Below are 26,462 nucleotides of genomic sequence, written 5' to 3'. Positions count from 1 at the left end.
TTTTGAAAAAAATGTACATTTGTTTTGGTCCCCGCTAATCTTTTTGTCCCCCCCCCCCACGAATTGTTTTGTATCCCCCTCCAAACAAAAAAATTAAAACAACACTGATTACAATATTTTTTCCATGTTATCTGGTAGTATCCAGATGGGCCATCTGGGTTTAGGGGGAAATTACCTCCTTGGTTTTCAAAAATAAATTTTTGGGGAGTATTTTCATTGGAAAAAAGAAATTGCCCTCCCCCTTAGATATCGAAAATTTCATTTTATTTGTATCTTTATTTTAAAAACAAGAAAATCCTTGTTTCTTTCCATCTCCGTTTCCGTGAATTTCCGCTCCTGGTAACGTCCATTGAATAAGCAAAACACACCTGTGTTACCCTAGATATACTTAAAAAATTGACAGATTTATTATAGTGTTACCCATATACAAGCACATGAATTCTGATAATTTCACTCTAATGCTCTAGCAATAATTGATAAATAATGTTATCGCAGGATCTAAACCAATTATTCGCACGTTTGAGGGTTTCAAAATCGAATGCTGAATCCTTTGAAATCTGGTCTTCTTAAATATTCCCATTTCGAGAGCTCACATCTGTCAATCCTGCAACCAGGACTTCCTGTGTGAGATAGCCAATTCACCCTGAAATTAAGAAAAACTTCTTTTAGTAACTGCCACAGCACAAATATTATACACTTTGGAAAAATTGATTCAGAAATGGGAGACATCACAGTGCGCGGAAAGGGAAGTTTCCCTTTGCGTCACAACAGTAGCTTCAGTGCAGTGTCAAGCGTTTACTTGGCATTCCCATCGTAATGTGCAGAAAATTTATAATTGTGCACGTGCGAAGGCAGAGTCATGAGAAATGTGCGAGACTGATCTGTCCCAAAAATCTTTAACGGAGAAGACAGCAATTGTCCGCAGTATATAATATTTATGCTGTGGTAGGTGCATAAAGCTGTTTCCCTGAAACTGCTGTGCATGTTTAGCTTGTTGATAATCCTTTACTAGTGGTATCGCTAATGTGTGAATAATTAAATACACGTGTCCGAATAATTTAATTTATTTTTCTGATGTTGTTTTATTTTTAGCAAGCTAAAATAAAGAAATTGAAGAAAACTTAGGTAAAACTTATCCCTTCGAATTCTGGAATTTGAATGTTATTCTGAAACATGTGTTATTTTCGCTTCATTTTCATAGCCTCCACATTCGCTTAGGGATGAGTGACTTACCAAGCGCCGCTGTAATCTCTGAAGCTGTGAGGATACTTAAATAGTATTTCGGCAGTTCAAAACCAACCGTTCATCTTATAATATGTTTTGTGTTGTTTTGCTAGAACGAAATGACATAAACTGGCACTATGCTCTGATATGATTTATTTTATTATTTTTACGACAGCTAGTTTACAATTTCTGGTTTAAAAAATGTCTATAACAAGTAATTTTTTGTGTGGACGGTCTGTATATTGAGGGACAGATACACAGTCATGGGACATAATGGCCTGTAAAACGGGGAAGCTACATGAATAACTTTGGGTAGTCCAAGATTGATTAACTGTCTCAGAATATTTACATATTTTGACCGTATTTGTGGCCGAAAATGTTATTTTGCGCCTGAAAAAGTCACTACTTTGCTCTTCAACGATCTCTTGTTTTAGTTAGAAGTGCGCTATCGATTTTCATTTAAAGAAGGCCTTGTACAATGTTCTATAACCGCTAATTCAATAAGACCACCGCTAATAGAAAAAAAAACCAACCCGTGAGCAGTTTTTTCGTGAAAAATGTGTAATCTGTATTATTGCAGATAGGAAATTGAGAGTTGTTTTTCATGGCTAAAAATATGCTAAATTTAATGGTGGAACTTTCATCAGTTATTTTTTTGTAGGATTACTTTCCCTTTTTTCTAAAATAATGCAGGTCTTCTTATGCTAACAACATCTGACAGGCAGATTTAAATCTGATGAATTTAACATATTTGGACTCACCATAGAAAGGACAGTCTTTAAAGTGTATGTATTATTATCAAAACTGCGTTTTTGGAGTTTTGGATACTAATGGCACAGGGCGCTCTTTACATAGAGCGTGTTGCCCGATTTGTTTGAAACCGCGCCTGTATGATCCATCCCAGAGTAAGGGATAAATAATAATTAGCTGTTGCAACGGAGCAGAAACTGTCGAAAAAAATGATACCTTTCATATTTGTGTGTTAAAAAAATTAACCATATGTTTTTACTTTTTAAGAAAATATGTAACACTTTTAACACTTTATTTTAAGGTCACTTTAATAATGTAAACTTGAGGCGTTTTCACTTCAGAAACCTTTCTAATGGTAAGGGTAACATAGTTTGTTTTGCTGGGTTAAAGGAGGAGGGGGGCTATAGATTAAAAATGTCTAGTTTTTTGCAAGATCACACGAAAAGCGGAACAAATAGAACGTTAAACAGAACATCCCGCAGTCAACATAGCTAAATGATCGATTATGCAACTTAAAGCCATATGTTGAGTTAATCTTGAATGGTTATGCTGGGACACAACATATACCTGTAAAATTTGTGATTTCTTTTCGAGGGGGCCCAACAAACAAAAAATTGATAATTTGACTAAGAAGTTCCCCAAATTCAGTAAAATTTAGGATTTCGTGGAAGATCGGGCCACGAGGCTCACTTACTGTGTATATCCCTGCTGGAACATCCCATTTCTTGGGTTTTGAGGATGGAATCAGTGGTTGAAAAAAAAAACAAAGCAAGGAGTTAAAAGGGTGTAGGAAAGGCGAAATAGAAGATGTTGGGGAGATAAAAGAGGATTTACTGCAAATATTTATTAAAAAGGGCCTTTGGAAAGTAGCTAAACAGTTTTTTCATCTTTTGATGTATAAAATAAAATTAGAAAAATATTCGTTAAGAAACAATGGAATTTCAGCATTGGGTTTCTTAGGGACCTTTTGGGATCAAGATCGGGGAAGGACGTTTGCAATTCTGGCACCAAAATAGTTCAATTGTATTTAAGATCTGAGATACAGTTTGGTAAGTCTGGTACTTTTGCAAATTAATAGACCTGTATAGACGTCATGGTAGTATTCTTATGTGTACAGGGCTCTGGCTAGGTTAGTGTTTTCTAATCATCGGAATAAGGAAAGTGAATCCCCGACCTTGAAACGCTAAAGACACCTGGCCAAAATCGAAGGACCAATTTTGGTGGGAACCCTAAATTGTAAGCAAACTTTTCTGCAAATTCTTTACTGTTTTGTGTGTGTTTTTTTTTTAAATTAAGTTTTTGTTTTTTTATGTCCTTAAGTTAAATATCTAAAGAATTGTCTTTATCTACCACAAACTTGCTATTTCAGAGGATGACATAAAAATTCCAAAATACAAACTTAGAAGTTGTAAGAAGGTAATTTCTGGTTACACGTATGTGGCTAACTCCCAATATCAAATTTAACTTAAATAAATTCATTTAAAACATATTCGCACTCTGTAGCGTTCCTCTGTTCCTCTTGCTGTACACAAGAGTGTTCAGTGAATCACCCCCCCCCCCTTTCCGGCAACTTTTATAAAGAGCATTATTTGAAATGACAAGAATTTGAAAACATTTACAAGTTGGAAGTCACTCAAAAACTAATTCAGGTCTAGGAAATTGTGACAGTTCATAAAGGACAAGCTTGTCAAACATGGTAAATTAAGAAACACATCATTTCAATGTTTCTTAAACTGACAGATATAAGGTGAAGTTTTGTTCAAGATGCAATAGTAAAGAAAATTAATTATTTGATTATTGACAGTTGAGTTCTGGAGCAAATGGAGTTAAGTTTAGTTTGAAAGTTTCCACTTAGTCTTTGTCAGAAAAATAGAGGGAACATTGGTACCATTTCAGTATGCCCTAGGGATTCGGAAAATAGGTTTTATTTAGTTAGGGCGGGGGGAGGGGGGGGCCTTTGCCCTTCTTATCACTAAGTAATCTTACTAGGAAACGATTAAAATACCCTATTTCTTTGTACATGGCCATTCTACTACGGTTTTCAGCAAAATTGGGTCTACTGTACCTGGGTCAGTGCTCTCCTAGATCAAATCGGGGCAGTAGTTTGCTAGTTTTAGAACATAAAGGCACCTAAAGTCGGGATATCAGCTTCTTCATTCTGGTATCAAAGGATTTCGGTTCTGACAATGTTTTAATTTAGTTGTGAGCAGTAGCACAAATTGACGAATATGTAGGGGGAGGGGGACAAGGAATTCTTCAGTGAAGAAATAAAAAGGCATTTTCAAAATCTAGGATGGGAGCTATTGTATATTTCAATTTTTTCTGCCAAATATATATCCAAATCCAGGGGCAGTTGCGATTGATTGGCATGACTGCTCCGAGGGGTGGTGTCTCTGATAGGTATTTTCCTGCAATTGCGCTTTATTAGAGAAACCACGGATACTTTGTAGGAGACTTAATTGATTCATTTTTAAAACCTGACATTTTTGGCTCTTAGGGATGGGGGTTGAAGTATTACGTCGACGAACATTTGTCCCCTGTTTTCTTTTCCCTACATTATTGACTAATGTTTTCCTTTGGGTACTGAAATTAGCAAGCTAATGCCCCAACTTTAAATCCATAGACGCTCAACCCAGGTACCGAAACACAGACTTCACTTTTACCGATTTCAATGTGTCTGTTAAAAGAACGAGACTTTTTATAACTACATATATAACCAAAACTGCCACAGAGAAACAGAGAATTTTCTTGGAAAATATCGTGGCTTGAAAACTTTTCATTCTTTTCATCAGGTTTTGCGGTCTTCTTACTGGCTCAAAATTCGACATAATTGTAACGAGTAAAAAATTTGTTTTTTTTACTCGTTTTTTTTTACTCGCACACCTTTTAACATAAAAGCATAGAACAACAATTTTTTTTTATATAATGCAGGAACTGCTTAAATTCAGGTTAAATTATTATTAATGTTCTGCGTATTCCACTTCTTATGTGACCTTTCGTGTACAGCTGAATCAGAGTTAATCTTGCAGATATATCGAAATATTAAATTAATAATTAGAAACGTCTCTACTGAAGACAAAATTCATGCCAAATACCTTTCAACTTTTCAAGGCATTTAAGATTAATCGATAAAGATCGTTAAGCTTCTAGCGGCACATCAGATACTTTGAAGTACCTGGCGCCGTGAATATTGGAATAAAAAAAAGCTTCTATAACAATATCGGTAAATTTCAGTTAACACTGAAAATTTCATTCACTAAGAGCTACTGATAAATTTTAGCAGTCACTAAAGCCATATCTTCATTATTGTTCTTGTAAGGCGCTGCCACCCGTTCTTTTTACTTTTCTAGCTGCTATAGTCTCCATTGATGCTTTTTAAAGTTCAAAAGGTAAACTCAAATGCTCAATTTTTTTGAGCATTTAGTTAAAACAGATGCGATCTAGTAAATTTTTCCTCTCCGATTTAGTAAATTCTTCCAGGTCAGGTTGGCAACCCTGTTCGGAAGACGTAAAAAAAGCGCTTTTCGATAGATGGCAAGTATCGCTAATCCAATAAAAGTCGCTAGACTGCGCTATGGTGCTATTCGTAATCAAAACACGGAAAATGAAGAAAATGCCATGTCTTGTTCTTTTAACAGACATTTGTGAAATTTTAATGAAAATTTCATTCACTAAGAGCTACTGATAAATTTTAGCAGTCATTAAAGCCATATCTTCATTATTGTTCTTGTAAGGCGCTGCCACCCGTTCTTTTTACTTTTCTAGCTGCTATAGTCTCCATTGATGCTTTTTAAAGTTCAAAAGGTAAACTCAAATGCTCAATTTTTTTGAGCATTTAGTTAAAACAGATGCGATCTAGTAAAGTTTTCCTCTCCGATTTAGTAAATTCTTCCAGGTCAGGTTGGCAACCCTGTTCGGAAGACGTAAAGAAAGCGCTTTTCGATAGATGGCAAGTATCGCTAATACAATAAAAGTCGCTAGACTGCACTATGGTGCTATTCGTAATCAAAACACGGAAAATGAAGAAAATGCCATGTCTTGTTCTTTTAACAGACATTTGTGAAATTTTAATGAAAATTTCATTCACTAAGAGCTACTGATAAATTTTAGCAGTCACTAAAGCCATATCTTCATTATTGTTCTTGTAAGGCGCTGCCACCCGTTCTTTTTACTTTTCTAGCTGCTATAGTCTCCATTGATGCTTTTTAAAGTTCAAAAGGTAAACCCAAAGCAGATTTTTTCAGGAAAACTGAAACCTTATGAGCGACAAGCCATTTTCAGATTGTCGACTTCCCCTGAAAAAGCCATAATGAAAACCGGCTTTAACGGTAAATTACTAAAGTCTTGTTCCTATTTAACATTTTATGGAAAAACTGGAAAGCAAATAAACCATTGAAACTGCGAGGAAATTGTTTTCAAGCACACCACATTAAACTGACTGATATGTGATGGGTGTTGTCCGTAAAAAAGCCAAATGAAAATGGTATTGAACACTAAGTATTGCTTTCAGCAAAGCAAAATTAGTGAAAGCATTGAAAAAGTACTTAAACAAGATGTTACGAAGCAATTAGAGGTGCCGCATTAATGACAAAATATTTTTCAGTTTAGAATCGAGTAGAATAGTAAAAAAGTTTTGAATCTACTCTCCCCCTACCCCCTCCAAAAAAAAAGAAAAAAGAAAAAGCAGAAAAAAAATATGAAGGGAGCAGGTGCACTTCGTCTCGAAGAATTTGTGTGTCAGCTGTTATTTCTGAGATGGCCTACTGAATGCATTCTTCCCTCCTGTCCAAGAAAATCCACGGTAATTCTGGGCTCCTAAAGCCATATTACATTCGGTTCAACCATCAGTGATAAGACTTCTTTCCGAATGTGGCTGCCCTTTTTAGGCATGGATTCCTAAGACTTAGAAGGCATCGTTCGAGGTAGATTCAAAATTCAAAATTCATGCCAAATACCTTTCAACTTTTCAAGGCATTTAAGATTAATCGATAAAGATCGTTAAGCTTCTAGCGGCACATCAGATACTTTGAAGTACCTGGCGCCGTGAATATTGGAATAAAAAAAAGCTTCTATAACAATATCGGTAAATTTCAGTTAACACTGAAAATTTCATTCACTAAGAGCTACTGATAAATTTTAGCAGTCACTAAAGCCATATCTTCATTATTGTTCTTGTAAGGCGCTGCCACCCGTTCTTTTTACTTTTCTAGCTGCTATAGTCTCCATTGATGCTTTTTAAAGTTCAAAAGGTAAACTCAAATGCTCAATTTTTTTGAGCATTTAGTTAAAACAGATGCGATCTAGTAAATTTTTCCTCTCCGATTTAGTAAATTCTTCCAGGTCAGGTTGGCAACCCTGTTCGGAAGACGTAAAAAAAGCACTTTTCGATAGATGGCAAGTATCGCTAATCCAATAAAAGTCGCTAGACTGCGCTATGGTGCTATTCGTAATCAAAACACGGAAAATGAAGAAAATGCCATGTCTTGTTCTTTTAACAGACATTTGTGAAATTTTAATCAAAATTTCATTCACTAAGAGCTACTGATAAATTTTAGCAGTCATTAAAGCCATATCTTCATTATTGTTCTTGTAAGGCGCTGCCACCCGTTCTTTTTACTTTTCTAGCTGCTATAGTCTCCATTGATGCTTTTTAAAGTTCAAAAGGTAAACTCAAATGCTCAATTTTTTTGAGCATTTAGTTAAAACAGATGCGATCTAGTAAATTTTTCCTCTCCGATTTAGTAAATTCTTCCAGGTCAGGTTGGCAACCCTGTTCGGAAGACGTAAAAAAAGCGCTTTTCGATAGATGGGAAGTATCGCTAATCCAATAAAAGTCGCTAGACTGCGCTATGGTGCTATTCGTAATCAAAACACGGAAAATGAAGAAAATGCCATGTCTTGTTCTTTTAACAGACATTTGTGAAATTTTAATGAAAATTTCATTCACTAAGAGCTACTGATAAATTTTAGCAGTCATTAAAGCCATATCTTCATTATTGTTCTTGTAAGGCGCTGCCACCCGTTCTTTTTACTTTTCTAGCTGCTATAGTCTCCATTGATGCTTTTTAAAGTTCAAAAGGTAAACTCAAATGCTCAATTTTTTTGAGCATTTAGTTAAAACAGATGCGATCTAGTAAATTTTTCCTCTCCGATTTAGTAAATTCTTCCAGGTCAGGTTGGCAACCCTGTTCGGAAGACGTAAAGAAAGCGCTTTTCGATAGATGGCAAGTATCGCTAATACAATAAAAGTCGCTAGACTGCACTATGGTGCTATTCGTAATCAAAACACGGAAAATGAAGAAAATGCCATGTCTTGTTCTTTTAACAGACATTTGTGAAATTTTAATGAAAATTTCATTCACTAAGAGCTACTGATAAATTTTAGCAGTCACTAAAGCCATATCTTCATTATTGTTCTTGTAAGTCGCTGCCACCCGTTCTTTTTACTTTTCTAGCTGCTATAGTCTCCATTGATGCTTTTTAAAGTTCAAAAGGTAAACCCAAAGCAGATTTTTTCAGGAAAACTGAAACCTTATGAGCGACAAGCCATTTTCAGATTGTCGACTTCCCCTGAAAAAGCCATAATGAAAACCGGCTTTAACGGTAAATTACTAAAGTCTTGTTCCTATTTAACATTTTATGGAAAAACTGGAAAGCAAATAAACCATTGAAACTGCGAGGAAATTGTTTTCAAGCACACCACATTAAACTGACTGATATGTGATGGGTGTTGTCCGTAAAAAAGCCAAATGAAAATGGTATTGAACACTAAGTATTGCTTTCAGCAAAGCAAAATTAGTGAAAGCATTGAAAAAGTACTTAAACAAGATGTTACGAAGCAATTAGAGGTGCCGCATTAATGACAAAATGTTTTTCAGTTTAGAATCGAGTAGAATAGTAAAAAAGTTTTGAATCTACTCTCCCCCTACCCCCTCCAAAAAAAAAGAAAAAAGAAAAAGCAGAAAAAAAATATGAAGGGAGCAGGTGCACTTCGTCTCGAAGAATTTGTGTGTCAGCTGTTATTTCTGAGATGGCCTACTGAATGCATTCTTCCCTCCTGTCCAAGAAAATCCACGGTAATTCTGGGCTCCTAAAGCCATATTACATTCGGTTCAACCATCAGTGATAAGACTTCTTTCCGAATGTGGCTGCCCTTTTTAGGCATGGATTCCTAAGACTTAGAAGGCATCGTTCGAGGTACACAGCCCGCTTTAGTTACCGAAAAGAGAAAACGTCTAAGAGGTTATCCCATCGAAGCCATCTGTTGATTCCTTCAAGCAACAGAATCAAGCATTTTGTGTGAATGGCGCCGTGAAATCTCTTTAAGAAAAACAAAGAGAAAAAAGGTTCAATAATGCTGATGTAAAGCATTGTTTCAACTTTCTGAAATGGGGGATTAACTTGTTAAAAGTGTTTAAAAAAACATAATAAAGTGTATTTGTTAAAATATAATATAAATTTGTTAAAAGTGTAATGTTAAAATATAATATTACTTCTTGATTCATTACTTCTTGTTTACGTGTAAAAACATTTAAAATATATTGCCAAAATAAAAGGTGATCATGATGGCATATCTCCAGGTTGACATAAAAGATTTTCTCGATGTCCCAAATGTCTTAACCTCTGCCAAACGTTTGTGCATAAAAATTAAGCTCAGCAATATTAAAATACAAAAAAATTTTAAATAAATTATTACTTAAACACAATAAATGAAAACATCTTCGTAAACTAAAACTTTATTTTATTTGTTTTACTTTAAAAATTACTCAAGCTTAGAAAGAAAGCAGGAAAATTTTTAGAATATTTAGGACATGGAAAAGGAAATTGGATTGTTTAAATTGATTTTGTTGAAGTTTTGATTGTAACGGGCGCCAAATTTGAAAAAAAAAGAAACGTGAATAAAAAATCAGCTAACATTAAGCTATAACAAAATGTACCACACAGCCTAAGAAGGTATAGCTTTTCTTTGAAAGTTTGATTGTCTTTGGGAATATACAGATTGTTAGTATTTACATTTTTACGTACAAAAAGCATTCTCAAATTTATCTAATTATTTTTGTTTATTTATTTTCACGGTTCGACGTGGTAATGCTGACGAAAATGCTATACTGCCCTAAAATTTTCATAATTTTGAAACAACCAAAAGAAAAATCTTGGAAAATCGCCGTTTTCAGGTAATAATAGAACTTAGATAAATAAAGGGGCAAAAAATGTTTGTATTTAATGTCCTCGTTACTTTAACAGCTGAATACCTGAACAAAGTCCTTATATCCCGCAAAAGTTACAAATAATCTTATCGAGACGCTTCTACATTGATGTATCTATCAGGATAACCAAAACGGAACTATTCCCTCTTCTAAAGGGCCTAGCTTTGCCCATTTACATATTTTTGCCCATTAGCCATCTATTTTAACCTAAACAAGAACTTTCTTTGGGCTGGATAAGCCCAAACAAGTAGGTTACAGCCTACTTTATATACCCCTTCTACATAACAACGTCCTTTTTTTCTTTTTCTTTTTTGGCCAAACTATAAACTATCGAAGATAATTTATATCGAAGATAATCGCTTTTTATGGTTTGCACCATAAAAAGCAACCGTTCCAATGATTCTCCTTTTGTTCAAAAATAATGCAAATTTTCTCAGGCTCGTACCTGTTAATGGTAAAGACTGGACTAAATAAAGCCTATATATTTAATATCAGCATAATAAGCCGATTCTTTTGATATAACTATTGGTATCAAAATTCGTTTCTTTATAGTTTCGGTTACTATTGAGCTTGGTCGCTCCTTACTTACAGTTCGTTACCACCAATTGTTTGATACGTTGTTTTTTGTATTCAGATATCCAGTGGCGTCATTGAGGGGGGGGGGGCACGGGGTGCAGTGTCCCCCCAATAATTCGGAAAAAACTATAATTTATTAAGTTGCTTTAAAACCTGTTACTTGTTTAAGTGTCAAATTTGCTCTTTAGTTTGAGCAGATATTTTTTTTTTTATTAATCCATGCTCATTTTTAACATAAGGAAAACTATAAAAATAGCAGTCCATTACGCTTCATAACTTGTTCCACATTAATACTTTCCCAAATATACTGTCTTTGAAAACTTATTATGAAGTAAAATTGAGAATCTAGTTTTTATTTAAGTTTGATATTTAAGGTGCTTTTACCTCCTATAATTTATGAGTTCAGGATTGGATTCTTTTGTTTTAAAACTTTCAAAGTGGAAATGAATACACCCTCTACATCTGCAAATAGGAAACAAATAGAATCAGTGAAGAATAAGAAGGTAGGTATACAGTGAATGTAATTTCCTGAATGAAAAAGAATTCATTGAAAAAGAAAATAAGACCTGGTGCATTTTATAATGATATTCACACTATAGTTAGATAGGTCAAATCGGTTGTAGTTTGGTCATAGAAATGGTAGAGGTGCATCCGCTCCAGAAATCATTTATTTGTATTAATTTTTATTTTCAGTGTTTAATTGGAATTCCAAATTTCTTATTTGTCATTGAAATGCCTAATAAACGCTGATAACGTCCTATTCCTTGCGTTTGGGATTCAATTACCAACTCATAAATACTTAATAAAGTATTTATGAGTTGGAAAATATCATGCTGACTTCTCGCTATTTTCGCTTTTCTATGTATTTCTTTTAACCAGCTCTGAAAAAAGAACTGAAATAAATATGCTAAGAATTATAACTCAAATTGATCATACAATGTCAGTGCTATTTGTGAGACATTTATTATCTCTGCATCAGCATGCTGTGCGAAATGTCTGCCGAGAATAGAATAAAGTGAATTTAAACAAAATATGTACATTTTTCTCACAATTTAGAAAATTTTGCGTACACGTATTAGCGGTACCAACCCGTTCTCGTTTTCTATTGTTATCAATTTTATCATGCAGCACTAGGAGACCGTGCTTTGCTCGTGAAGGGAATTATACACATAAAAACGATATTCATTGTAACCCCTCCTGGAAATGTATACCCCCCCTACCCTGAATTACACAAGAAAAACTTTTGTGTATTTTTTACAGAATCCGTTTTTTTAAACAAAGATACAAAGGGGGACGTAATTTGCAAACTCTCGGCGACAATTTTTCCCTTCCAATTGGCATCCCTCGTAATTTTTAATTAATTGACGGTTTCTGCCGCAATGATGCCAAGATTTGTTAAATTTTCTGGATATTCTTTGTCAAACAATGCCCGACGGATAAGTTAATAATTCTAACTGTATTTTTCGAATACTTTCAAATCCAAAATATGGTCGCTACTTAAATGTGGGGAATATGACACAATATTATGTCACAATATGAGGTAATACTTTAACTTATCTTGTATCTTTACTTAGACAGTGCTATTGCGCTGCCTGTGGCATTGGTTTCAGCTTTATGGGGCCCTCTGATATCAATGCTATTTGTTAATATAATTCGGCGAACCCACAAACAAAAAAATTTAATAAAAATCGTAAACAATATTTCAATAAAACACGTATGTTGTAAGTTTAGTTCTCAGAAGACAAAAATTTGACTCAGAGTCAAAATCCATTCAAAATTACTTCAAAATTACAGCAACTGAATAGCGCGATACCCGGGGCTATTGGAATTAAATGAAAAAACAAGTTTTTTTTTAACCGAAAGTAATGAGCTACGTTAAAACTTAAAACGAACAGAAATTACTCCGCATATGAAAGGTGCTGTCCCCTCCTCAACGCCTCGCTCTTTACGCTAAAGTTTTTTATTGTTTAAAAAAATTGAGTTGTGGGACAGTCAAACTTTCCTAGAGGGCGAACCCAATCATATACGTAATATTTTCTATTCGTTTCAAGTTTAGATGTCGCTCCTTAGTTTTAGTTGAAAAACTTGTTTTTTTTGTTTAATTTCTGATCTTTTTTTTAAATAATGATGGGAAATCTGGTGCCCCCTTCATAGCAATGTCCCTTCCCTCATGAAGGCTTCCTCCGTGTAAAGATTCTCCCACATAACCCCCCACCCATTCCCCCCACTACCAGAAAAAATCCCCCTGAAAACTTCTGTATACTTCCCAATAACCAATGCTATATGTTAACATTGGGTAAAGTTCATAACTTTCCGCCCTCCCCCCGGGGACTTTGGGACATTAAGTCATCCTAAAAGACATCGTTATCATATTTTCGACCATATTTTCGATATGCTGAACGAAATAGCCATCTCAAAATTTTGATCTGGTGACTCTGGGAAAAAAATGAGCGTGGGAGGCCTAGTTGCCCTCCATTTTTTGTTCACTTAAAAAGGACACTAGAACTTTTAATTTCAGTTCAATGAGCCCTCCCACGATATTCTTGGACAACTGGGTCGATACGATCACCCCTGGGGAAAAAAAACAAACAAAAAACAAATAAACACGCATACGTGATCTTTCTTCTGGCAAAAATGCAAAATTCCACATTTTTGGAGATAGGAGCTTGAAACTTCTAAAGTAGGGTTCTCTGATACACTGAATGTGATGGTGTGATTTTCATTAAGGTTCTATAACTTGTAGGGGGTCTGTCCCTCTTTTTTCGAATATCAGCCAATATTTTTTAGGCGCGTAACTGTTGATGGGTAGGACTAAACTTGATGAAAGCTATATGTTTGAAATCAGCAGTAAGATATGATTCTTTTGATGTATCTACTGGTATCAAAATTCCGTTTTTTATAGTTTCGGTTACTATTGAGCCGGGTCGCTCCTTACTTACAGTTCGTTACCACCAACTATTTGAAAGAGCTTGGTTCTATTATGAGATTGAGCATCCTGTCCTGGGCGTGGGGGGTTGGGGAAAGTGGAGGAGGCGGTATTTACTGCAGCCTTAGTGGTGAATCTGGCTGAAAAAAGCCGAGTGTATTCACCTTTGCCCACCCTAAAGCTTGTTTACACTATTCTACTGTCGTCTCCAGCAGCTCATTGCTGACAATTTTAGTAAAAGTCAAGCACTAGAACTTATATTTATGACTGTTTAATGTGCATTTATTTTTTATAATGTATGCTTAATATTTTTAAATTCACCAAATAGTGTGTTTGTTAAATAGTTACTTTTCTTCACCACCGCTTGCATGGCACCTATTTCAATAGTACCCCCTCTTGTCCCCAATAAAAATACTGTAGCTACATCCTGCAGGTATAAGAAAATAAACGTCAATTAAGGAATGTATCACGTATATTTTAAAATGGAAATGACTTTTAACTTAATATTTTTTAAATCGGGATAAATTTGAATTCATTTCAGGTATATAATCTTCTGAAACTTCCTTTTTTTCAAGTTCTGGTTATTCTTTAAGTAGAGTATCCTAAGTAGGTTACTCTAACTTACTCTAAGTAGTAAGCCTAAGCAGTGGTGACAACGGTCACTTTATTGTGCTGTTTATTGACGTGAATTGCTTGAAATTTTAAATTACGTATTTTCGTAGTTTGAGGGCTGTAACCAAAATGACAGGAATTTCTAAAAACATTGAAATTGATTCTGTGATTTTTTTTTTCAAGGCCACGCCGGTTCTTTGGAGTGTTTTTTTTATTTCTCTAAAATTATTCGAGTTATTGAACTAATAATTTTTTTTTGAATATAAGACTACACATACTGGTTTTCAGAGCTTCGATTAATATTAAGAGGGTCACACTCAGGGCCGTATCCAGGATTTTTTTTTTTGGGGGGGGGCTGTTAATTTTTTTTTTTGGGGGGGGGGGTAATTTTGTTTTTAAAAAATTAACAAATATTTGTTTATGTACGTTTTTGTCGCGTTTTTACGAGTCAGGCCCCCCCCCCCCCTCTTCCTCGATCCAGCCGTAGCCACTCTTCACTTGCTGTTCCCTGCAATGAACGCTTTGAAATTATGTGCTGAAACTGTAATTTAAAAGTTTTCTCTTGTCTTCCAATAACTTCCAAGAAAAAAGTTAAATAAATTAGAGGCCACGTAAACACATTTCTAGAAGTATTTTGTAGATTTATCTGTTTCCTATTAGCTTTCTACATGCACTACATAGCCTTTTTTAAAAGGACTTGAACAAGTAATTTGAATATTTTCTGGCATGAACTCGGACATATGAGGTGTTTAAGATTTTTTTTTTTGTCGAGAAACAGACTTCCTTTTCGTATTAAATTGTAAATTAAAACTTACAACTCATCAACTTTTGCCTTTTCTCCTTGAATCTTGCCAACAATTGTTCCTTTCTTTGTGTTTTTAATCCAACCTCCAATGCCAAAACTGTCGGCTATTTCCTTACAATATTTCGGAAAATAACAACCTAAAAAAAAACGTCGTCAGTAAAAGACTTTTAAAGAGGCTTCTTCAATATTTCTTCTTTTAGTGAGGGTGGGGATGTATCACTGATTTTTCGTCATTTTTACACTTAAATATATATTTTATTAATGCTTTAACCTTGAAGTTATTTGGCTTTCTTAACCTTCCCACAAATGAAATCCCTATAGATTTGTGGAAAGTTGTGCCAGGTTGTTGTAGCTTAGGTTATGAAGTAGTATGATCAAATAGCTACTTCTAATGCTGCAGTGAGAAAGTAGAATGGGTATGTATCTTTGGACCTTGGGAGATGGATTAAAGCTTCATTAGCTTCCTCCTAAACGGCTCTGGACTTGAACAGAAATTTCAAACTTATTTGGTATGATAATAGAGACGATTAGCCTCATATATTAGCCTCATATACCTCATAGCCTCGTATAGAAGCTTTTTAGGCATGTGGACGCTACAGAAACCTAAATATTTAATAGCTAATAATCCTTGAGGTAGAGGGGTACGCATTGAGCAAGCGGGGCTTTAGTACCATGTTCCTCCCAATTAGCAGTGGCGCCAATTCATGAAAATGTTGAGGGAAGAGCAAGGATTGTTTTGATTTTTTTATAAATGATATTTAAAAAGGGTTTCTGAATATCTAGGGATGGTGAGGGGCCTTTTCATGTTTTTTTCCATTTTTTTTTTAAATGGCAACCCAAAAAATTGTTTTTCAAAATATAGAGGGGGCATTTCCAGTTTTTTCAATACAAATTAATTCTCTCTAATTACTGCTCTCTAATTATATGCTCTCTAACAGATCTAGCGTTTTTCCAAGGAAGAACGCTTTAAGTGCCAAGCTTCATATTTTATGTTGCACATCAGTTCTGGAATCATTGACTGGATTCATTGAGTTAGTCAAGATGTTGGATCTATATCTGCTACGGACAAAATAGAAGTTGTCAGTGGCGAATACAGAGTTTGGAGAAGAAGGGAACAGCTTTAATGCCCTGGTTGAACTTCGCTGAAGTAAGGATGCTGGGACTGTTTAAAAAAAATCATTTTAGTTTTAATGGTCGTATATTATTATAAGTCTCTTTCTTTTATATATTTATGTTTTCTGAGGACGGTCCTTGGACATAGAGTCGAAATATTCATTTAAATATAGAATTCCACTGCCATGCGAACAGAATTCCCTATCCTTTTTCTTGTTGTTGATGCTTATGGCAGAAGCTTTACTGGAAGGACAGTTACTAGCAGGACTTTTTTTCAATTTAGCTTTTAGTAACAAAATGGGATTATAAATAATTTATTTTTTCTGCTAGAAAACGTTTAATTTTCCGCTAGAAAATTTATCCCGACCCCTTTGGTTGTTTCTAATCCAGTAAGAAAACGCAAAATTTCGTTACTTAGCCAAAAAATATGCCGTTTTGTGTATGAAAGCCCTTTGGTGTTTGGGATATTATACCAGTATTTTCGGCTACATAGACTTATACCTTCCAAGCAAAATATGTTGAGAAACATAGCCATATACCCAGACCGTGTTGTGTGACAGTATTTTAGTTACTTCGTTTTAACAGTACTAGAGAAGAAGTCCATAGAGTCTTGCTTGTTTTATTTGGGTATCATATAGGAGATGAAAAAAAAAATAACAATCTGCTTTGTTCTTTAAATATAGAAATGAGTAAAGATCTCTGCTTTATCATTTTTTCATACGATGCTTGTGATGCAAATCACGTTTATAGGCTGTCAATGCGAAAGCAAAAAAAAAATCCAAGTTTGTTGTAAGAATGCTATCTGAGATATACTAGTGGAGTATTAACCCCCTTTTCCTCCCACTCGGTCAATTCCAAACCTCATAAAATGTTTGCTAATGAGAAAATAGTTTCTTTCAAATATCAGTTGGTAAAATGAATTTAAAAAAATGCTTTCTAAGAAAATGTACATGCAGCCTTCCTGTTTCGACGATTAGGCTATATTTTAACAACCATTCTTGTATATAGAGATGAACAAAAAGCTTAAAAGACAGCATGAGAAAACTTATAACCCACAAAATACTGCTTTTGGATACACTACATTAGATAAATCAATACAGGGATGCGGCTCAATCAAATTTGACCAATTCTAATAAAAGGTTCTTAGCATTACTTATCTGTTTACTTTGCTTCCCCGATGTAAACAACAGTTTTCCAAGATCAGTAACAGAAAAGAAACAGAAATAGTACAACTCAAGTAACATTTAACAGAAGTAAACCCCCTAATTTCTTTAATTCCAATTAATTTCTCTTTGTTTTTAATTACTACAGCTTTTTATTGGTGAGTAAAGGGGGTATTTGCGAAACTTTTTTAGGTTTTTCATCAAGATTTTGGCTAGCTATTTATTTATTCAATGATATTTGCAACCAATTTCGATAATAGTTGCACTATAGAACTTCTAGCGAATGGGTAATTGGAAAATTATTAGAATAAATTGCTTGAAAATTTGCATAATATCTTGGCTTACGTAGGGTCAAATCCTTTCCGGTCGCCATCATATCACAACCCTGGGTATAGACGAATATTACCGACCATCCTCTCATTATTTCCTAAAAGTTTCAGTTTAATCCTTTTAGGTGTTCTTGAAATATCATAGATAAGCTCTTTTAACAACCTTCAGAGCACATAGTGTCTTATGATTTAGTTCAACATCTGTTTCAATACGCCTCCAAAATCTTAATATTCCTAGCCGTTCCTGATATATTGTAGATACGTCCTTCTGAACATCTGGATGCATCTGGTGTCATTTAATTCAGCACAGCATTCCCCTCAAAGTATCCTGAAAGTTTCAACTTAATACATTTAGGCAATCCCAAGATATTGCAGATTCTTCCTTTTGACAACCTGGATGTGGCTAGTTTCTTTTTTGGTTTAGTTCAACGTCTCCTTCAACATGCCATGAAATTTGCGACTTAACAAACTTTGTCGATTGTCGCTCCTTAGATATCACAGATACGGACGGCCTTTGACAACCTTGGAAGCACTTATTGTCTTTTGATTTAGTTACACATTCCCTATAACATACCCTGAAAGCACCAAAGTAATACCCTTAGCTGTTCCTACGATATTGCACAGGCACTCTTTTGACAATCTGGATGCATATAGCGTCTTTTGATCTAGTTTTACACTCCTAGTTTTAAATCTATTTCTGCGTTTGTATTCGGGTACCTTTAGCCCAAGCACCTAAAGATATAAGTTTTGAGCCAATCAGGAAAAATGTTTTTGCAATCTTCTGGGCCTCAGTTGTTTTTTGTGGGAACACAAAACGTTTTTTAAAAGTTACTCTCCTCTTCGTTTTCCGGCTTTAAATTTCAAACTGATCTGTGACTGAACAGTTTCTGTTTTATTCAGGCCTCCTAACCCCCTCCTGCAAAAATCTATTGGTTCTTTTCAGCCCTGAGAACGACTCCTGGAAGTTTCGAGCCAATCCCGCTGCCAAAACCAAACAAGCCCCGTTTTTCTTTTATAAAACCTATACGTAAACAAATAGCAGTTTGTGTTTTTACGGTACGGAAAATGGATATCGCAGGATCTTGATCGGGTATTTACTGGATTAAGAGTGGGCTTGATAGCAAAATAGGGCACGGAATTAGTTGGTCGCCCTTTAGGTACACTCAACCTTTAAAAATGGCACTTGAAGTTTTAACTTCTAATTGAATGAGCCCCATCCTATGCTTCTATTACCACCTACTTCAAGCATTTTGGGTAAAGAACTGTAAGTACGGAGCGACACGGCTCAATAGTAACCGAAACTCTAAAAAAGGAAATTTTGATATCAATAGATATATCGGAATAATTAGCTTATTATGCTGATTCCAAATATATAAGATTCATTAAGCTTAACGTTATCTATAAAAGGCCCGAGGAGAAAATTTTTCTGATTTTCGAAAAAGGGGGAAAACACCCCCTAAAAGTCAAAGAATTTTAATGAAAAGGACGCATTTCAAGCTCCTATCCGCAAAAATGTGGAATGTTGTATCTGTTCCCAGAAGAATGATCACAAATGCGTGTTTATTTGTTTTTTTGTTTGTTTGTTTTTTTCCCCAGGAATGATCGTTTCGAACCAATGTTCCTAGAACATTGAGAGAGGGCTCATTTGAACGGAAATAAAAAGTTCTAGTGCATTTTTTTAAGTGACCAAAAAGACTGACGGGCAACTATCCCCCCTCCCAAAATTGTTCGATCAAAATTATGAAATATTCAATTTGTTCAGAATAATTGAAAGGTCCCAAAACTATAACTTTGGAGATATTTTTACCCCCTCCCCTCACATCCCCTTGGTATAGACCTTTGAGCTATGAAATTTGTCCATTGTTTGTGTAAAGTGTTTGTTATTAGAAAGCTTACAGACATTTTTCGAGGGAGATTTTGTGCTTGGGGTGGGTTTCCATTCGGATAATTTTCTGTGGGGAGGAAATTTTCCCGGGTTTGAATTTCACAGGCGAAATTTCAAACAGGGGGGATTTGACAGAATGATCCTATATGAATTTTTTTTTATTTGTCTTACTTTCTCTTTTTTAATTCAATTTTGAATATGAAGATGTTCCGGGGGTATTGTCTTGGGAAAATTTGCAGCGTGTTTGGGTTTCCGAGAAAAAATTACCGCAGAGGAAGGATTTCCGGAGTGATTGAAAAACAGTTAGAACTTAAAGTCTTTTTCAAATCAAAGTATACCAAGGAGAATTTTTGAGGCTGAATCATTTGCAACAAATTTTACGGAGGGGGGGGGGATTTTCGAATTGTCCGGAAGAAATTTAAAAGCATGAAGAGGAAGGTATTGAGGAGTGGGTCCCCCTTATATACGAAATAATTTCTGTTCGTTTTGAATTTTAATGTTGCTCCTTATTGTTAGTTAAAAAAACTTCTTTTTTTGTTTAATTATGCGAAGAGGCCAGAAAAAAAAATACAAAAAAGAACAGTGATATACTGAAGGTGTATGAATCTTTCCTTCGGCAGCTCACTGCTTTATTACCTTGATTGGAGCAGCTTTTTTTATTTCTGCTATAATCTCTTAGAAACAGAATCTTCGCTATGTTGTCCTGTAGAAATAACATTATTTGTACAATCAAACTAGACAAAATTGCAGCAGTTTCTAAGTTGAAACTGTACACCCATCATAAGCTTCTATTACTACCCCTTCCATGCAAAGGGGCCAGAAAAAATTACTTATTGAAGGTATATGGCTCTATGTTTAGGTAGCACTACTGTCCTGCCTTTGATATAGCTGAGTTAGTCTATCTGAAAGATTGTGTCTTCCCAGCTGAGAAAAATGAAAATCTTTGCTGCTTTAATACTTTTATGAGATCAATTGTTCTATCTGTTTATAATAAGTTAAGTGGTTACCTATAAAAGGTACCTTTCTCAGTTTAAGCTTCATGTGGTTTGAATAAGTTATGTATTACACCCTCCAATCTCAGAATTGTTTAAAAACTTACCTTGAACATGACCGAAAACTTCAAATTCCACTGAAACGAATGACACGACATTGTCCTGCTGCGAGGGCAGCAAATTTTGTGAAGTCGCAACTGAAATAGTCAAAAATCAATATAAACAAACGATACATCAATGTTACATGATAACAATAAAATGACTGAGTCAAGTAAGTTTGAAAAATGATATGGTAAGCTAAACAATACTCGTTTTTTTGTCATCAAAACACTACTAAGGCCTCTGTTACAGACTTTTGCAATTGAGGTATAACTGAAACATGTAGAGGCACTAAGCACAAGCTGAAGGTTAGGCCTGAAGCACTTAGCCAGTTTTCTCTTTGGTTTTGTGTACGGTTTGGCTGTTCCTGTGTACAGTTTTCTGTGCGGTGCACCAATTTATGGTATCCTTTGAATACGGAAGTCGAAGCCACATCTTTTAAGGGGATGGGGTACGATAAAGACGGGCCCTATCTCGTCCATTATAAGCTTTTTCAGTTTGTGTGGTAGAATTATGTTGGCGGCCTTGATATAACTTGTAGAACTTAGATAATAGATTTAAATAAACGAGAGAAAACTAAAATCTGACACCGAATTTCCCAGATATCTTAGAAAACCCATTTAATTTCTTTCAATTTGTACTTGATATAGAGATATTCAGTCAAGATGTGACTTACATCATCAGGAAGTAAGTAGTAAGGCCATATGCACTTGAAAATATTCATGCAAATATACGCCTGAGGCATGGTTATGTGTGTATATTTTCAACGAATTGGGTTACCAGGGTCATTTGCAAAGAGGTACCATTTCTATAGAAGCTATAGTAATTTGAAATATCATATGGAATTTGTTTGAAGGTATATACTTTGCGTACGCGCCCGTAGCAAACAGGTTTTTCTGCTAGTCCTATTCTACAGGTCATTACACCTTTGCCAAGAGGAACGAGTATAACTTGATTGGTGATTAGGATTTGAATAAAAGGAATATTTTTCTTTAAACTTAATATTATTAGGAGAATTTAATTCAAAGAGAATAGTTTATTTGCAAGTATATTAGTGAAAAAAAAAAAAAATGAGTGGTGCATTTAAACTATTGGAGATTAATGATTTAAAACACAGCAGCAGCAGCAGTGATATATGAGTACCTAATGTACCTGTGGAAATAACCGCTGTCTGTAGACTATGTCTTGAATGGGACATTATGTATGCTAGATACGTGATATCATTAAGCAAATTTAAGCAGGAGGAGCAACTATGTTTTGCTGGAAAAGTAAATATTCTCCATATAAATAAACTTCGGTCAGCATTAGATTTCCTATCGAAATATATTGATGAGAACAAAATGCATCAGTGAATATTATTATTGTAATTATGTCCAATAAAACTGTTTCTAAATCAATGATATTTTTTTTTCTATAGTAGACATGCGTATATTTCCTAGGGTACAAGTTGATCGTGAGAGAGTTAGGACTAAAAAAAAAAAACAAATGGATAGATTCAAGAAAGATCTAATAATGAGGAATCTAGTTCTTATGGAAAAAAATTTGAGTATATATGATGATTTTATATAGTTGTATATTAAAATGAGGATATTTTATATAGGAATGATTGTCGATATAATGAAAACTGATTCTCCATCATTAGACCATTGTATGAAGCTTCTACGTCGTGGTCCAAATGCATTTACACAATTTATTGATATATTTATCACGACACGGCAAAATGATATTGTGGATATGCTTTTAAACATTAGTTTAGAAATTTAGGACTTTTTTCATAAGAAAGATGGTGCTCAAGGATGATTTCCTCTCTCTCTCTCTCTCTCAGACAATTTTTTTTTGTTGCTAGCTCAGTTTTATTGTGGCAGTGAGAGCGTTAACACATGACAAAATGTTCCATACATGTCCGTTATGTATGTACACACAGGGCAGCTGGTCATCATGTGAGAATTGCACAATGATTGAGGAGTATGATGAAAAGTGTAGATTCTGCAACCAGTGTAAATTGCATAGAGGATATGCTGTACAAATTAAAGGTTGTAATTCCTGTCTTGAATAGGTGTGTGACTCTCATCCTAGAGGTTACCTATGCTCCAATTGTCATTATGATAAATGTAAGCAGTGGGAGAGTACACATCCCGGTATGATTGGAAAGAATCCTAACCGTGATTTTAGTCTATTGCTACGAGATTGGTATCGTCGTGGTTTTAGATTGTTTTGGGAGGAGGAACCGGGTCAACGATTCAACTGTTGGAACAGCAAAAGAACATGGTTTATACGTCATGGTTAGGAAGACAATGGGTGGTATGATTATAAGCCCACTGATTTTTATTTGGCTGTGACAGAATGTGATTCGACACTTGAGGAAACTGTTTGTGAAATTGCTTCAAATAAGCAAATTGAAACATGTGAATTCTATAGAATGAATGCGAATAGTATCATTGACTATACAAAGAGATATGACAAGAGTGAAGTCACACTCTACTGTAGAAAATGTGACCCTCACATTGCACTACATCAGGATCAGTACACTGTGAATTCAGATAATCTACCTGCACTAGTTGTTGTCGACAAATACCTAGTAGTGGATGAGATCTAAAGAGTAGAAAAGTCGTTTTATCATGTATATAAATTTTTTTATTAATAAACAATTTCACATACATCTTTAGAACATTTTATTCTTAGGGAACTAAAATCAATATTAAATACACTTGTAAGTATATTATCAACTAGAAATTATTTAAAAATAGTTAAGTAAAAGTAGATGTTTATAAAATGCTAATATGTGTAGACACTACATATGAACATTAAAAATATTAGTTAATGAAATCAACTTGTCTTAGTCGTTATATCCTGTACTATTATATGATTTTGAATAATGCTTTTCCCACTGCTTTCAATAAAGTTGCTGATGTATGGAGCGTAGAATTTATACGATAGGCCAAGAGGATCAAAAAATTCAATATTCTTTGCTGTTTGAAAGATGTATAGCCAATGACCGGTCTTCAAAGTCGATGGACTGCTATTAACAATGATTAGGGTATTGTTAACACTTGGAATTTTTTCAATCAAGTCCGAAGGTATGCAATAGGACTTGTACTGGGACATGTCTGGATCCATACTAAATACGTTGATTATTTGGTTTGTGTTCATGGTGCTAGGTCTAGTAGAACACTGCCGTCGGGCGTGATTTCCCAATAGGTTTCAAATTGACTCAGTGATATTAGCGTGATACTCTCAGTCAGAGCATTGGCAAATGTACACTCTAAACGTATATTCCCTGTTCGTGCTATGGTCATATCTTGCGTGCCTGACAAATCCAAAACAAAAGCCCCATAATTTTTTGAAAACATTGAGTCGGTTATTCCATTTTCAAAGAGTTAAGAGTCGTTATCTAAGGATTGCATGATCAATTTGTACAGAGTTCTAGACGTTTTTTTGTCAAACGATATAGTGGATAGTGGAAGACCTTTCACTTTGCACACAAGGCTAGATAGACCGAAAAAATTAAAATCATGGAGGGAGTCAGTTCAGGATCCACCGGCACTGCCACTCTTTACAAAGGCCAAAGCCAATTTTGATGGGATTTCTCCATTGATAAATGATGAATCGCTATAGCTACGAGAACTGGTGGCAATGTGACGTTGATTGGTGATCGTATGGGGGACAAGAAGTTTAATGTTGTTACCATTGGCTCTTAGCTTTTCCACTGCCAATGCAACAGAGCTCATAACCTGTTGTTTTCGGACGTGGAGAATTGTCGATGTGATAATGACATTTGCATCGGGTGCTGCAGGAAGTGTTTTTCTCAAAATGAAATTTGATGGAGCCATCTGTAACTTTATATCAATCTTGACATTGGGGGGTAGCCATTGGGATATATTGAATATCTCATGATTTAATTTCCCAACTAGATGATACTCCTGAGTCACTGCAGTAGTCAACTCACCGTCAGTATCAACATCTGTTTGATGTTCATAGCCCAATGATTGTCCTCTCAACTCTTTATACGCTTTTGGCTTCATCATTATTAATTGTATGTAGCTTGCATAGTTTGATAAATTATTGCTAGTGCTCACCAATGTCCCATTAATAAATACATTAATTTTTTTGAATAGGTTGTTTAGACTACAGTTTTCATAGGAGAGACCATCGCCAGCATTTGGAGTTGTATTATCTGACTTTTTCTTCACCACAACATTTAAATCAATAAATATTGACGAAAAGTCAATTAAATAGTCTTCATTGGAAAATATTTGAAAGTGTATATTTTCCGAGAGGGGTTGTTGGGGGTGAAATTGTTCATAGTAGCCATACTTGACACTGACATCAACATTTTCAGCATTGAATAGATTCAATGAGGACCTAATTGATGGATATGATTCCTTGTGGGGGAGATAAGTCATTTTAAGAGAAGCTATCCTTCTTTGATCTAACAATCTTTTTCTTTTCCTTCTTCTTCTGTTGCTTATTGTACTTCGTTGTTTTATTTCTCAAAGTCCTTGTTGATGTCCTTTGATTCCTGCCTGGGTGGAGACTGATGAGTGAATGACGCGAACGCATCCTTTTCAATCTCTCCCCATTTTTTCGAGATTTTAATTGTTCACCAACGGCTCTTGCTGAAGATCTAATATTTTCCTTAACACTCTCCTTGAAATTCTTGCCCGACCCCCAGTCCTGTAGTGTGGAGGCAGCAAAATTTGATGCAGCAGGTAAAAGATATTTTCTGGCAAGGGGTAGTGCAGAACGAAAGAACCTAGCAAACCAGCTACCAAGACCATAGCCAGACATTGTAGTACGCCCCTTGTAGTAGTCCAATCCATTGGCTATTTGACGTGGACTCAAAGCACCAACATAACAGTCAATATCGTGACAGACAAATGGAATTCTTCTATTTTTCATTTTTTAGGTGATTGTACCGTCGTCGTTGACAATGGGTCGAAAATGACATGTAATCACTGCTAAGCCTTTTGAAATTGCTAGAGAATCACCTAATTCGGTTCTTAGTGTTAAATGACAGAGTTCCAAATATGAAGTGTTTACGGGAATATACTGAAGATGATTTATATTGTAGTAGTGAACATGTTCTTGGTTGGTTCTTTTTTCAAGAACTCGTAGGAGGGGGACATTTGAATTACCAACCCGAGATGTTTCCACAAATGAAGCGTAGAGAAATATACAAGTGTCTGTGGAGAAGGCAGGTGGGTAGTCAGCAAAAATAAAATTAGTGTTTCCAGCACTTTTACCATTGATTATATTGAGCTTAAAGCCGAGAACATCCTTTAGGTTATCATTGATAATAACCTTTTCATTGGCAATAGGTGAATTAATGTAGATCTTGCCCTCCTCCTTTGAATAGTTGAAATGAAAAGCTCCTTTTTTACTAGCAGAAATTCTTTTTTTGATAGTACGACATAAATCATTCAGACAGGTGAGCTCCTCGTAAGATAATTCAACATATGGATAATCCATCCAATTGATTTTTTGAATTTGCTCTTGATCACCTGGTGGTGGCGGCCAATCATAGGGTCTAATTTTTATTTCATATTTACGATCCTTTCTCAGGATGTCATAGGTATTTTTGAGAATACAGTCGACTAGAGCCACTTCATATGCACCGTCAAATTTGACGGCTGGGAAGAGTTTTGTCCAAAAATCACTTGTCGTATTCAAGTCATTGTAGAGAGGATCGGAAACGTTGGACATGAAAGTTACATAGAAATCATTGGGCATTGTCAATATCTTCAACACCGATCCAAGAATCAAAATCAGAGTTGTATCCTA

General features: G+C 35.1%; 1 protein-coding gene across 1 annotated transcript; it reads right to left on the bottom strand.

Annotated features, from left to right (window-relative positions):
* Positions 1-388: 388 nt before the first annotated feature.
* Positions 389-24,706, bottom strand: LOC148949582 (acylphosphatase-2). The gene is made up of 4 exons (XM_089092731.1): positions 24,628-24,706; positions 20,690-20,794; positions 15,111-15,237; positions 389-643 (listed from the first exon to the last, which is right to left on the bottom strand). Exons 1-4 carry the CDS (start codon positions 24,704-24,706, stop codon positions 529-531), a joined length of 426 nt encoding a protein of 141 aa, XP_088948857.1. The 3' UTR covers positions 389-528.
* Positions 24,707-26,462: the final 1,756 nt, after the last annotated feature.

This window comes from Artemia sp. Qi Xiang Cuo, chromosome 8 (assembly GCF_049724085.1).
Source record: "Artemia sp. Qi Xiang Cuo chromosome 8, ASM4972408v1, whole genome shotgun sequence".
NCBI lineage: Eukaryota > Metazoa > Arthropoda > Branchiopoda > Anostraca > Artemiidae > Artemia > Artemia sp. Qi Xiang Cuo.
Note: the sequence above shows the minus strand (reverse complement) of the source record. Positions and strands in the feature narration are given on the sequence as shown.

Excerpts from the sequence above, each read along its gene's own strand:
- LOC148949582 (XM_089092731.1), bottom strand. The coding sequence starts at position 24,706 with ATGATGAAGCCAAAAGCGTATAAAGAGTTGAGAGGACAATCATTGGGC. Across the intron at positions 20,795-24,627 it reads AACAGATGTTGATACTGACG|TTTTGACTATTTCAGTTGCG; the intron begins GTGAGTTGACTA and ends GTTTATATTGAT. Across the intron at positions 644-15,110 it reads AAGGCAAAAGTTGATGAGTT|GGTGAATTGGCTATCTCACA; the intron begins GTAAGTTTTAAT and ends TCTTAATTTCAG.